General features: G+C 41.1%; 1 protein-coding gene across 1 annotated transcript; it reads right to left on the bottom strand.

Moving 5' to 3' along the window:
- Positions 1-1,404: 1,404 nt before the first annotated feature.
- Positions 1,405-12,195, bottom strand: Sele (selectin E). Its single transcript, XM_034513523.2, has 14 exons — positions 11,867-12,195; positions 11,467-11,550; positions 10,599-10,982; positions 10,001-10,108; positions 9,362-9,547; positions 8,443-8,628; positions 8,150-8,338; positions 7,035-7,223; positions 6,486-6,674; positions 6,213-6,389; positions 5,481-5,591; positions 4,489-4,510; positions 4,312-4,383; positions 1,405-3,265 (listed from the first exon to the last, which is right to left on the bottom strand). Exons 2-13 carry the CDS (start codon positions 11,522-11,524, stop codon positions 4,326-4,328), a joined length of 1,857 nt encoding a protein of 618 aa, XP_034369414.1. The 5' UTR covers positions 11,525-11,550; positions 11,867-12,195; the 3' UTR covers positions 1,405-3,265; positions 4,312-4,325.
- Positions 12,196-13,086: the final 891 nt, after the last annotated feature.

Here is a 13,086-nt window from a genome sequence, read left to right as displayed (position 1 = left end):
TGTGACCTTGTTGGAGGAAGTGTGTCCCTGTGGAGGTGGGCTTTGAGGTCCTCTGCTCAAGCTCCATCCAGTGTTGGACGCTCCTTCCTGGATGCCTTCCTATCAAGATGTAGAACTCTCAGCTCCTTTTCTGGAACCATGTCTACTTGAATGCTGCACTGCTTCTTCCATGAGGATAATGGACTGAACCTCTGAAATTGTAAGCTGGACCCAATTAAATGTTGTTCTTTATAAAAGTTGCCTTTGTCATGGTGTCTCTTCACAGCAATGAAACCCTAAGACAGGAGATAATTCAAACTTCAGTGAACTCAATGAATTAAATGAACATGAACTTTTTTGAATTACAGCAACTGAGACTATCATGCAGATAAGACTTAGTTTTTTTGGTCTTGGTAAATCTTTTAGATGGTTAATGTTTGTTTATCTTTTGGAATGGGCACAAGAGCCTATATGTATATAACTTCACACACACTAGAATATTGATGTCCCCAAAAGAGACCACAGTATTAGCTAGAATGTGGAGAAACTGGATCCCTTCTTAGTGCAGTTGTGACCGTAAAATGGAGCAGCCCTTTGGGAGGGAACTGGAAGGTTTCTCCAAAATCAGAGCAGGGTTCCTAAGTTACCTGCCTCCAAATATATGCTAAGGACAATGGAGAAGAGGTTGCACCTCGACCACACCCTCAGGGCTGCACAGTAGTGTTAATCACAGTAGTCAAAATGTGGAAAGATACTCAGAGACAATGGGCCTGAGTAGTTCAGACACAAAATCAGGTCAATCCGTATATAATTCCACTGTAAGTAGAATGAAGAGCTGATACAAGCTACACCATGGAGAACATAGAAGACAATATGCTGAATAAAAAGAGCTAGGCGGAAGGTCATGTGGTACGTTTGTGTATATAAAATGTGCAGAATAGGCAAATGCATATACAGATTGTAAATTAGTATTGCCATGGAGGGGAGAGAAAAGGTTGTGAAGAAACGGCTAATTTGACTGGGTTTGACTCGACAGCAATAGAAATGTTGCAGAGTCGGGTATACTGTTGCCTGGTATTCCATTTTAAAAGAGATTTTGTGCCGATTTTTTTTTTTTTTTTTTTTTTGCCACACAAGACCATGATATGTTAAGAGAGAGCTGACTCCTCAAAGCTGTCCCTTGATTTCCATACATTCACAGTGACAATTCAGATGCACGCAAGCACACGTGCAGGCGTGCATGCATGCACACAACTAACTAATTAAAATGTAATTTTTAGGGCATAAAGATTTTTATCTGGATGCGTTAAAAATGTTAAGAAGGCTCAGATACACAAAGATAAGTAGAAATACATTTATTGCCAAACATACTGACATGTGAATACAATAAGTTTAACAGATTTAAATAAATACATACTGTTACACCATAAAATATTTTAAATTATAATTTAAAATACTCCATTAGAACTCAGATACAGACATTTATATTTCATGCAGTAATTTCTGATACAAAATATACAAACATTTACATTGTGTAGTTTCTCTCTCTCACTTACTCACTCGCTCTGGCTCTGGCTCTGGCTCTGGCTCTGGTTCTCACTCTCACTCTTGTTCTTGCTGTCACTTACTCCTCTCTCCCTCCCCTCTCGTCTTAATGCTTATCACACTTCTTATTCACTGTTGGTTTTCCCACCACCACCAATCAATGAGGACCTTTCGAGAAATTTCTTTCTGTAATGCATTTATTGGGAAATTGGGACACTTTTGGTGAGAATAGCTCTGGAACTTACTGATCAAGCATTTGTCATTACCAGCTACAGGTGAGATTGCTTAGGAATTTTAATGTGTAAAACAACAAAACCATTGTGTACACCAGCCTTCCCCTCCTCTAGAACGCATGAACCAGAACAGAGTAACTGTTAGACACCTTTACTCTTTTTCTTTTTTCTTTTTGGTTTTGGTTTTGGTTTTTTCAAGACAGGGTTTCTCTGAGTAGCCCTGGCTGTCCTGGAACTCACTCTATAGACCAGGCTGGCCTTGAACTCAGAAATCCGCCTGCCTCTCCCTCCCAAGTGCTGGGAATAAAGGCTTGTGCCACCACTGCCTGGCAACACCTTTACTCGTTAAAAGTCCACTGCTTCAATTACAGGGTGAGGCCTCATTATGGATTTAGAATTGGATACAATATACAGGAATCATGTATTTGTTGTGTATAAGAACCACTCTTTTAGGAATCAAAGCATGTTTACATTTTGACAGGCTCTTAAATACTTTAAAATGTTCTTTTTATCACTTATGCTTTTATTAAATCAGAAAATTTGGCTTTGAGGAAGTTCTTTCTTCCTGGAACAAAAAATTAAGGAGAAAAATTCCAAATATACAAACTCTCTCTTCACTATTCTTTTCTATATCTCTTTTCTATTCTTTTGATAGTACCTTGTCTTAAAACCAGCTACCATTAAATACCCAGGATTTCACACTGATTATTAATTTTTCGTTTTGAAAATAAGTTAACTGCAGATATAACATTGGTATTTTCTAATTAAAAAAAAAAAAAGATTTAGGGTAACTTTTGCCTCGTGATAGGCCATAGGATTCTGAATTTTTTTTAAGTCCTTTTGACCCTTGCACTGAAATAAGAATGATGGATATCATGCTGGATTCCATGCCAGGACACAGAACACAATGTTCAAGAATATTTCAGTGGCCACTGAATCCCATGGGGATAAAACCAGTAAGTCTGCCTAGCAGTCTTAACATGTAATATTCACCAGGATTTGAACCTTGTACCCCTAATGACACTCCTATCCCATAACCTGAGAATATGGCAATTTTTGCCCTTTTTCAAGATAGAAATAGAAAATTGTTTGCTCAAAACTGCTAATAAATATTATTTACCCCTGAGACAATATACTGGAATTAGCTGTTAACATACTTTATGGGGAACAAGAGAAACAAAGCAACAAAATACTGTTTCTGTTCCCAAATCCTAGAGTGACTAAGAGTCAGAATGAATTCTGCTGTTCCAGCACCCACCCCCAGTCTATTCACTCTCTTTTGAAGAGAGCACCTCCACCTTCTGTGGCAGCACATTCTTAATACTGCCACTAACTAGGAAAAAGGAAACAGAGTCATTCTGGTAGAAGGCTGGTCTTGTCACTCAGTTTTGGTCCATGAAGTCAGGATCCCAGTTTTTAAGCAGGCAAGAGAGACCAAGATTCTGTAGATGGTTCATTTACTGCTGTCTTCAGCATATCATTCTATTTTCCACAATGCACTTGTGTTCCTGCAAATACAAGCAAGTGTGAAAGCCTTCCACATATCCTGCATGCTGGAAGCAGCAACAAAGCATGTCAACTGGCAAGCTGTCTCTTGGAGGTGGCCCAGATAGGAACTCCCACTGCCATTCAGTAGCAATGAGACTAGTCCCTATGACACTGTAATAGTAGATACAGGTTCAGTTATACCTGTTAAACCCCATGGAATATACAACCCAGAGAGTGAACCCTGGTGTACCTTGGGCTTTAACTAATGGTACTATTCAACTATATTAGTCATCATTAAGGACTATGCTAATGAAGTAAATTAAGGAAGGGAGCCAAAGAGGCAAGTTGAAACATCTACTTGTTCAATCTTTCTCAAGCCCCAAACTACAACAACTATTTTGTTCATTAAGAAACAATGTATTTCGAAGGACTTGACCTTCCAGACATAGTCTCAGAAGCAATGCGGACAATGAGGATCACAGATTTCAGATCCTGCTACTGTTAGTGTTTGAACCTCAGCTACACAACACAGTAACTTTAGAAACTCAGGCAAGTTCCTATACATTCTGTGCCTCATATTCTTCATCTCAGAGGACTAAAGGAATAGGCCTGGTCTCTCTGGTTCCCCAGCTTAGATACATGCTGAGGATTCTAATTACTGAATGGGGCAGGAATTCACCACCACTCAGAAGTAAACTGATCCAAGAAAGACCGACCACTGCTGCTTCAATTACATGTACACACACACACACACAGAGAGAGAGAGAGAGAGAGAGAGAGAGAGAGAGAGAGAGAGAGAGAGAGAGAGAGAGACAGAGACAGAGACAGAGAAGGAGGAAGGGAGAGAGAGAGAGAGAGAGAGAGAGACAGAGACAGAGACAGAGACAGAGACAGAGACAGAGAAGGAGGAAGGGAGAGAGAGAGAGAGAGAGAGAGAAATAACATTCTATAAATTATCATCAAGATGGGGATTCTCGCAAGCCTATGGCAGGTTTGAGGGTGTCCAAGAGAAACACCGTTTATAAAGGACATTTTCTCTCATTTACATGACCTGCCCAAATCGTACCTGATTGTCTGAACTTAGATGATGTAAGAAGGTACTTGATAGTTTCCCAATGATTGAAGGCTTTGGCAGCTGCTGTGGAAACATGAAAAAAAGGATGTCAAGCACTGCTTTCCCACATGCAGAGGAAAAAATATATAGAGTATTAAATAGCATGCTTTAAACAAGAATTCACCTTACCTAGCAGGAACAAATTTCTTTGCTGAAAGAGAAAGAAAGAAAAGTATTAGTTTGGACTAGTGACTTGTAAGCAGATACGATGAATTTACTTGACTCATCTGGTCTTATACTCTCAGGATTACAGGAATCTGTAATAAGCATTTGGAGGTGATGAAGGTAAAATGCAGAGGAGGAAACATCCAAAGACCACAGCAGCTTTCTGACACCAGGAAATAGGGGCACGCTCATCTTGCCTGATTCTTCTTCTAAGTTCTAAGAAATCCAAAATCTATACTTTTACATGGAATTTCCCAATGTCTAAAATTCAATTTTTAATTCAAAAACATTTAAATACTCTGTAGATCAAAGGGACCATGGGAATGTTTCCTATTTCAGTATATGTGTGTACATATGTGTATATGTATGTACATATATGTGATATATATTATATATATGCATATATATATAATATATATACACACATGTATATGTATACTGGATGTGTGTATATATATATGTGTGTATATAAATATATATACATATATATATACCTGATATAGTATCCTGTTTATACACACACACACACTTATAAATTTAGACTATTTCAAGAAATGTTCTCAGTTACTTGAAAGTATTTCATCTATTCTTCCAATAGAATCATGGTATAACTCTACAATTCTGATTGAACATCTCGGAAGACACCATGGAATTTTATGTGAGTTGAGCCCCCTAGAGGTCAAGCAGTGTTAGCACAATCAACATGGGTTTCCTGAAACTTTCAACATCAAGTTAGTTGATTAATAAATCCTTGTCCTGAAACTTTTGCTTGATTCCATTACCATTTACTGGGGCTATTTAAGAAGTAGGTTCTACTCTCTAAATTCCAGTGAAAATTTTCAAGAAGCCATAGCTCATTAATTAGGGGAGAAAAGGATATACATACATACACATACATACATATATACACACATACAAGTTTCAAATTCATTTTTGGAGTGGACGCTTGAATTTACCTTTCTTCCGAAAGTATCTCATCAACAAGTAGAGCAATGAGGACAATGTCAGGAGTGAGGTTCCTGCCGCAGAGAGTGCAACTACCAAGGGAAGGTCAGGGCTGGCCGGGGCTGAGGAAACAAATTGGAAGGAGAAAGTATAAGCAACGCTTGACTTTTGTGTCTTTTGGCCCTGCCATTTGGCCTTTTCTCTGTATATTCATTACTATCAGCAGAAGAACCACAAAGCAGAAATGGCATTGCAGATTTAATCAGTTCTTCTCAAACCACTGTTGCAGCTGCATTCCAGTGTTCCCAGGTAGAACATATCCTTCCTTGTAAAGCTGTGACACTCCGTCACCACACCTCAGTTAACACTGAAGTATCCTTGCCTTCTCTCTCACATTTATTTCCTACTCTTCCTTTTATCTCTAGATCTCCCCTTTCCAATGATCAGAATCCCACTATAAGGGAGCAGAAAGAGGTATAACAGGAGAGAAATGGAGAACAGGGAAGGACCAGGAAATAAATCATGATATCAGTGGAGTCTATGGTGGGTACTGGAGAGGAAAGTGGGGTGTCAGAGAAGAACATAACTTTTTACCTGGTCCACTGACATCTTTTTCTGTTGTCTTTCTATCAATCTCTATAACTTATCATTCTGACTTGGACATAATGGACAGTTAGCTTCCTTAGCAACATAACCCCCTTCTCTCTCCTCCCCGAGGCAACCACCATCCATCAATGCATTACCTTCACAAGTAGGCAGCATTCCAGACCAGTGTCCAGTGGCACCACATGTCAGAATTGCAGATCCATTGAGTGTCCAACCCTCAGGACATGTAAATTTACACACTGTGCCAAAGATTGCCGCCCCACTGCAGCTCATGTTTGTTCTTCCTGGAATGTCATGGCTTGGACATTGTACCACTGCAAAGAGCATGTCGACAGTGGAAGTCAGGAAAACCATACCACAAAACCACTAAGCTGATGGGTGTCTTCTTGAGAGTCTGAGCTCGGTGTTACCTTGGCAGGAGGGGACTTTCTGGGTCCACTTTCCCTGGGATGTGCACTCAAGTTGAGCTGATCCATGCAATTTAAAGCCCTCGTTGCATTGAAAGGCACACGAGGACTTGTAAGTGAACTTGCCAGTATTAGCATGAGTGCAGTCCATGAAACCATTCTGGAGCTCAGGGACATCGTCACACTTCACAGCTGGAAGAGAGAAGCCATCCGAGGTATAAGCATTGAGCTATAGCAGGTGTCACAGGGTAGCCAAGCCACAAAGATGTTCAATAGCTTCTATCTTACAGTAAAATCCAAAGTGTGTCTGCAGGGGCCAGAGAGATGGCTCAGGGGTAAAGGCATTTGCTGCCAATCTTAGAAACTTGAATTTCATTCCTGGGACTCATATGATGGGACCTATGTGAAAATGGACCTCGGCAAATTGTCCTCTGACCTCCACACATGGGTCTTGGAGCACACACAAATACACACATACAGAAAGAGAGAGAGAGAGAGAGAGAGAGAGAGAGAGAGAGAGAGAGAGAGAGAGAGTGTTTAAAGAGAATGTACCTGAGCATGTGGGCTTTTTGCTGTCCCACTCTCCTCTTGGACCACACTGAAGCCTTCTTGATCCCTTCAATTCAAATCCTTCTTCACAGGAGAACTCACAACTGGATCCACTTTGGAAAGCTTCCGAAGCACTGGGCAGATACCTCACGTAGCCTCGCTGTGGTGCAGATAAGGCTTCACACTGGAAAGCTGAGAAGCCAGGGAAAGGTTGAGAAAATACCATGGTGAAACTAGAAAGCCTCTATCATTCGATGGCTAAGTTCAACTGGCCAAAGGTATGTGTAAGGAACTCAAGATGATTCTTCATTATGAATTTCTGGCAAGGTGGCTGTGTTTCCTATGCGATCCATTCTCTCTATGATAACGACGCCTAACAGGAGGCAACAATTAGCAAGAATATGGTCCCTCCATGATGGTCTGATGTGCAGAGTGAGGGTAATGACATCATACATCACCAAAGAGCATGGTATAGGCCTTGAATACTTCCAAGTGGTGCCAGAAAAGGAAAGAAAAGAAGCCTTCCATGCAGGGTTTGCCTGCTCTTAGCTTGAGTTTCACATTGTGGCTTTTTGCCCCTAAAACTCATTCAATACTAAGTTTAGGTCTAATGATGCCAGAACTGGATAAGGGAAGCTGCTTGTCTGAACATTCTTGTCTTTACTATAAAGAGAATTAAACTTTATTGTTTCTATGCCCGTATCAAAACAATCCTTGTAGGTGACAAACATCAAGCTGGGGGTATTGTCATCACTGCTAGCTCTGAACTTCAGAAGCAGGTGATACAATGTGAAGTTGGAGCAGTGTTTTCATTGTTCTGAATTTTACATTTTAAGCAGGATTTCCCAGACATTGTTAATTCTTACTCTATGACAGTGCTGGTAAATTTTATTAATATGCCATAGTTTAGAAACAAACAAAAGAAAACCATTTCCATGTTACTTGCATACAGGCTTCCTGGCCATACATTTTTTTAGGTCAATGGCAGAGGTATATCTCTTGACCTCACAATTGGTATCAATAGTTAACAGAGGAGACCTGATGTCATTGCCAGTGGCCAAGATAGATGACAGATTTTTTTAAAATGAAAGCCTTAGAAGAGATGGCTTTTTACTCACCTTTGCACACTGGGATTTGTGGTGTCCACTGCCCTTGTGCATTGCATTCAACTTGGGCTGACCCCTGCAACGTGAAACTTTGGTCACAGGTGAAGTTGCAGGATGACTTAAAGGCAAGTTCTCCAGCTGTTGAGTTGCTGCAGCTCACAGAGCCATTCTGAGGCTGAGAGATGACGTCACAGGTCACAGCTGTAATACAAGCAACCATTCAGATTTAGTAAAACTGGCTTGCCCCTTTCAAGCATTGGAGGAAGAGAATGCAATGAATCTCAACCTGGAAGAACTCTCTCTACCTTTGCATGATGGTGTCTCATTGTCCCAGATGCCCGATGAGGTGCACTGTAACTTCTGAGCTCCAACAAGCCTGTAGCCTTCCTCACAGTGAAATGTGCACGTCGTGTTCCATGGATAGCTCCCAGAATTTGAGGAACACTTCCTGATTCTGTGGGCAGGGTCAGTCAAAGCTTCACATTCAACCACTGAGGAGATGAAAGAGAGGAGAGAGTTTTACGAAAAGAAAATAAATGCTTTCATTTATTAGGTTTTTATCAAAACCTAATAAATTAGGGTTTATCAAGAAGGTGAGACTGTCTTCAAAGGGCATAACTCAAACTCCTGTGCCAGTTCTTGATAACATACAGACCCATAACGGATGCTTTAGTCTTTACTGTACTACTCATATTTTCATTTTTTCTCATTAATTTTCACTTTGGCTATGACGGGTGGTCTCTGATCTCTTTTACTACACGTAGAAACAGCAAAAACAAAGAAACCAACAGCCTCTAGATCAAGATCCACGACTTGGTGTAAAAGCAATGTTAGCATACAAAAGATGTGAGCAGTGAATCTTTTCGATTGCTCCAGAGAACTAAGATTTTTGTGCAAAGAGAAACTCCATGGTCAATACAAAGCTAAAGAAGGCTCCATTGCATGGGACAGCCAAACAGGAAAGTCTGTGAGAAAGTTACAAGGTTGTCTAGATGTGTTTTCGCTGTCTCCATGGCACCTTCCTTTACATGTCACTAGAATCTCAGTAATACCCATTTTCAAAAAAAAAAATAGAAAGAAAAGTGGAAAAATCCCATGCTAAACCAAACAGTTACTGGAGAGGAACCTGCACACCTTTTCCACAGAGTTGGGAAAAGTTACAAGTTGGGTAAATTCTAAGGCAATGAGGAAGAGTGAAAAGGGTTGACACATTGGGAGAGTTACCATGGCAGGCTGGAGCAGGCGCACTCCACTCTCCAGAGGACATACACCACACGGTCTCAGTGCTACTGGGCAGGTAGCCCCTTTCACAGCCAAGGGAGCAGGAGGCATTGTAGCTGAAGAGGCCAAAGGGGTGGGTGCAGGTCAGGTTTCCATGGACAGGTTGTTCCTGTGCTTTGCAGGTCACAGCTGAAAAAAAGAACCAGTTCACACTTCTCCTTACCTCTCCCCTTTCTTTTGAGAGAGAAACACTGGTCCCTACAGTAATCACCCACTGAACATTTGCTGTGGTTCAGGCTCTATAGACCCATTAGACTATGGAGCTGTATCAATTATTATCTTCTTAGTTCTCTGGAACCTAAAACACTAACCTATAGCTAGTTGCCACATGACGTTATTTAGTTTCATGACAACTGGAATAGTCAGTCACCCTGTAAGACTACTTTGTCAAGGTGCCATAAATAATATGGGTAGTAAGTCTGGAGTTTGACCCATGAGGGTCTGATCTCATAGCCTCGGCTACTGTTTCACTCTTACTCAGTGTATTCAGGTAGAGGAAACGCATGGGCCCAACTGACAAGCCGTCTGGAGCATGAGAGAGTGTTCCCCTTCGGAGGAGAAACAGGGGAGGTCAAGACTTACTTTGCTCACAGTTAGGTCCCAAGAAGCCGGGGTGGCACTTGCAGGTGTAACTATTGATGGTCTCTACACATTCACCATGACCACTGCAGGATGTATTGGTACACGAAGCTACAGAAAGCACAGTCCATATTATGGACAGTCAATTATTATGATGCTCTTCATGAGTTTGCTTGTTTGTTTGTTTTTAGTTTTGAATCAGTGCAATCCAGTTAAGACCAATGACATTAGTGCTCAAGACTTTGACTGACATGCCAGATCCAAGTTCCAGGCTCATCTGTTGTATATTTTGGTGAAAATAAATGCATATCGGTAGAATGCAAACAAACAACTAAAGCACCTATTTTATGTGAGTATATATATATACTCTGTACATCAATAGAATTATATGTATATGTATATGCATATGCATATGCATTTGTATAGTTGTTGCCTTTACTCACACAAATCAGTAAAAAGAAATGTAATTACTATTAAAATTGCTTATAATCATCTCTTGGGAAAAAAACAAAATGTGAAGAGACCGATTACTTTACACACTCTAAATCTGTCAGGCTGCCTCCACACAGAACCAGTCTTCCGCCTCACAGAAACTTCATACCTGTGTAGCACAGAGCCAGTTTCTTTTTGTCACATCTCTCATCATTCCACATGCCCGAGTCTATGGGTCGTTGGATGTAGATCTCCACACAGTCCTCATTTCTTTGCATGTTGTTTGGTTCACCTGGTGCCCAGTTCCTAGCTTCCTCCGTCAGAGGCTTCTGGGTCCCCACCCAGACCCATATGTTATTGACTTTTCTGATTCCAATCCAGTAGTAATTTGGTGAATAGGTGAGACTGGAGTTAAGGTATTTGATCTCTTCCTTGTTCTGAATCGCCACGAGATGTGTGTAGTCCCGCTGACAATATGCACTGGCTTCATCATATGTCATGAGCTCACTGGAGGCATTGTAGTACCAAGCTGTGCTCTCTCCAGTGAGGAGAACTGGGTTGGGTCAAGAAGGAAACAGCAGAATTTAGTCTTGAATTGTGTTGTCTTGCTTTTGGCTTATAGGGGCCTTTGTGTTGGTTCAAACTGTTGCTTATAAAAGTAAGAAGAGCATGGAAGTGGCTAGTGATTCTACATATCACTGTGTGACTACACATCTGCTGGTGCCTCATCACAACCACAATGTTATACTCCAACTTCACAATACAATGAAAGTTGGAGAAAGCAAACTTCATTGGATGCTAACTGATACCTGCTTGAGCCCCTTTCAGAACCAAATGAATGGATCTTCACAAAGCCTGAATAGTCCACTTAAGACCCATCCTTCCCACCACAAGGCAGAAACCTGCAGGGAGAGGTCAGTGGTCCTGATAACCACCGTATACAAAGCACAGAACAGCCCCACACAACAAAATAACCTGGTCTTAAAAGTCAGTGTGGTGAGGATGAGAGTTCCTGGTCTCCCATGACTCTAGCTTACCAAAAGCGAGAGCAGAGAGAAGGTGTGAGGCATTCATGACTACAGCAGTTTCTTCCATCCAGATGTTAGGCTGGAGAAACTTTCCTGAGAAGAGAAAGTGTGGAATTAGTCACAGAATGAAATTCTAAGTGAGGGTTACTCACACCCTTCTATCATAGCATTTAAGTCAAAACTGTGGGGCTTCAGAATCCTGTAGCTCACCCTAATTTCACAGGCATCTAGCATGGAGAATAAATGCAAAGTTTAAGATTTCCATTATTTTAAATAGAGAGAAGAGGTAGGTTTTAATTACAATGCTGTAACAGTTTAGACTGGTCTTTTTATCAGAATACCTTTTTGCATATGTGCAAACACATGTAAATCGAGCCCAAGGCTCCTCAGGCTCAGAATCTGCACTTACTGTTCAGTGGAATGGTTGTCCAGATGTTGGATTCCTTGGGTGTGTTGCTCCTGCTCCTCTCTCTCTCTGCTCTTCTTGCAGTTTTGGTGTGTAGTCAGTAGAGGACCACTGAGTACTGCTTCTTCTGGAGCCTCTTTAAAGGGGAGCTGGCTTCCTGTGAGTCATAGGACATCATTATCAAAATCTGGTGAAGAGGAAATCGTCGCCACATCCAAAAAGTTTTCTGGGAAACTTTTTCTCAGTACCTCCAAATTTCTACTTTGACGACATCTGAATTATCTTTATAGAATGGATAGAAAGAAACCTTAAGGAAAATCCAATCTTATTTACAGCTATGTAAACATTTCTCTTCATCTTACATCCAAATGATTTAAAAAAAAATTACTGTTAGTATACCACCACATCACAGAGAGACATTCATTGTTTGATCAAAGCATAAGTACATTTGATGTAAAATTGGTCTGGTTATGTCTTGCTTGACTTTCCAATAACTCACTTGGGATTTGTAGAACCTTTCAGACAGCCAGGTAAGGTGGGGAGAGTGCTCCTCACTCTGCTCCTCACACCCATTGGAAGATATAGGGTTCACAGACTGAACTGTGCAGAAGAATCCCTGATCATCTCAGTACAATGTGCCTTAGCTGGGTGTGGTATCACATGCTTGAAATCCCAGAGTCCAGGAGGCTGGGGCAGGACTGCCAACTCAAGGCCAGTTAAGGCTACATAGTAAGTTGAAGGCCTGTCAGTGTCAGATCATGAGGCCCTCTTCTCTCTGTGTCTGACTCTCTGTATCTGTCTCTCTTTTTCTGTGTCTCTCTCTGTGTCTCTTTGTCTATGTTTTTCTGTCTCTGTCTCACTGTCTCTGTCTGTCTCTGTCTCTGTCTCTGTCTCTGTCTCTGTCTCTGTCTCTCTCTCTCTCTCTCTCTCTCTCTCACACACACACACACACACAAGAGAATTAGGTGTTATGGTAAATTCTGTAGATTTTGGAAAGTGGAAGCAAGAAGGGCCAGGATTCAAGGTCATCATAGCTACATAGTAAGTTTGAGGCTGGACTGGGTTACACAGGAGCGTGTCTTAATTCAAAGCAAAAACAAAACCACATAAACAAAACATTCACACAAATCAAACAAAAGAAATTCCTTCCTTAAGTATAAGAAGTTTGACCAAACCAGAAAGCTGATGGGCAGGGATGCCTTGTGACAGTGCTGAGCCAATCA

This window comes from Arvicanthis niloticus, chromosome 10 (assembly GCF_011762505.2).
Source record: "Arvicanthis niloticus isolate mArvNil1 chromosome 10, mArvNil1.pat.X, whole genome shotgun sequence".
Taxonomy (NCBI): Eukaryota; Metazoa; Chordata; class Mammalia; order Rodentia; family Muridae; genus Arvicanthis; species Arvicanthis niloticus.
The sequence above is the reverse complement of the archived record's forward strand: the minus strand, read 5'-3'. Positions and strand labels throughout refer to the sequence as shown.

Coding starts and splice junctions, on each gene's coding strand:
- Sele (XM_034513523.2), bottom strand. CDS start 11,524: ATGGAAGAAACTGCTGTAGTCATGAATGCCTCACACCTTCTCTCTGCT. Junction 5,592..6,212: donor AATGCTGCCTACTTGTGAAG/GTAATGCATTGA, acceptor TTGTTTCCTCAG/CCCCGGCCAGCCCTGACCTT. Junction 4,384..4,488: donor AAGAAATTTGTTCCTGCTAG/GTAAGGTGAATT, acceptor ATGTTTCCACAG/CAGCTGCCAAAGCCTTCAAT.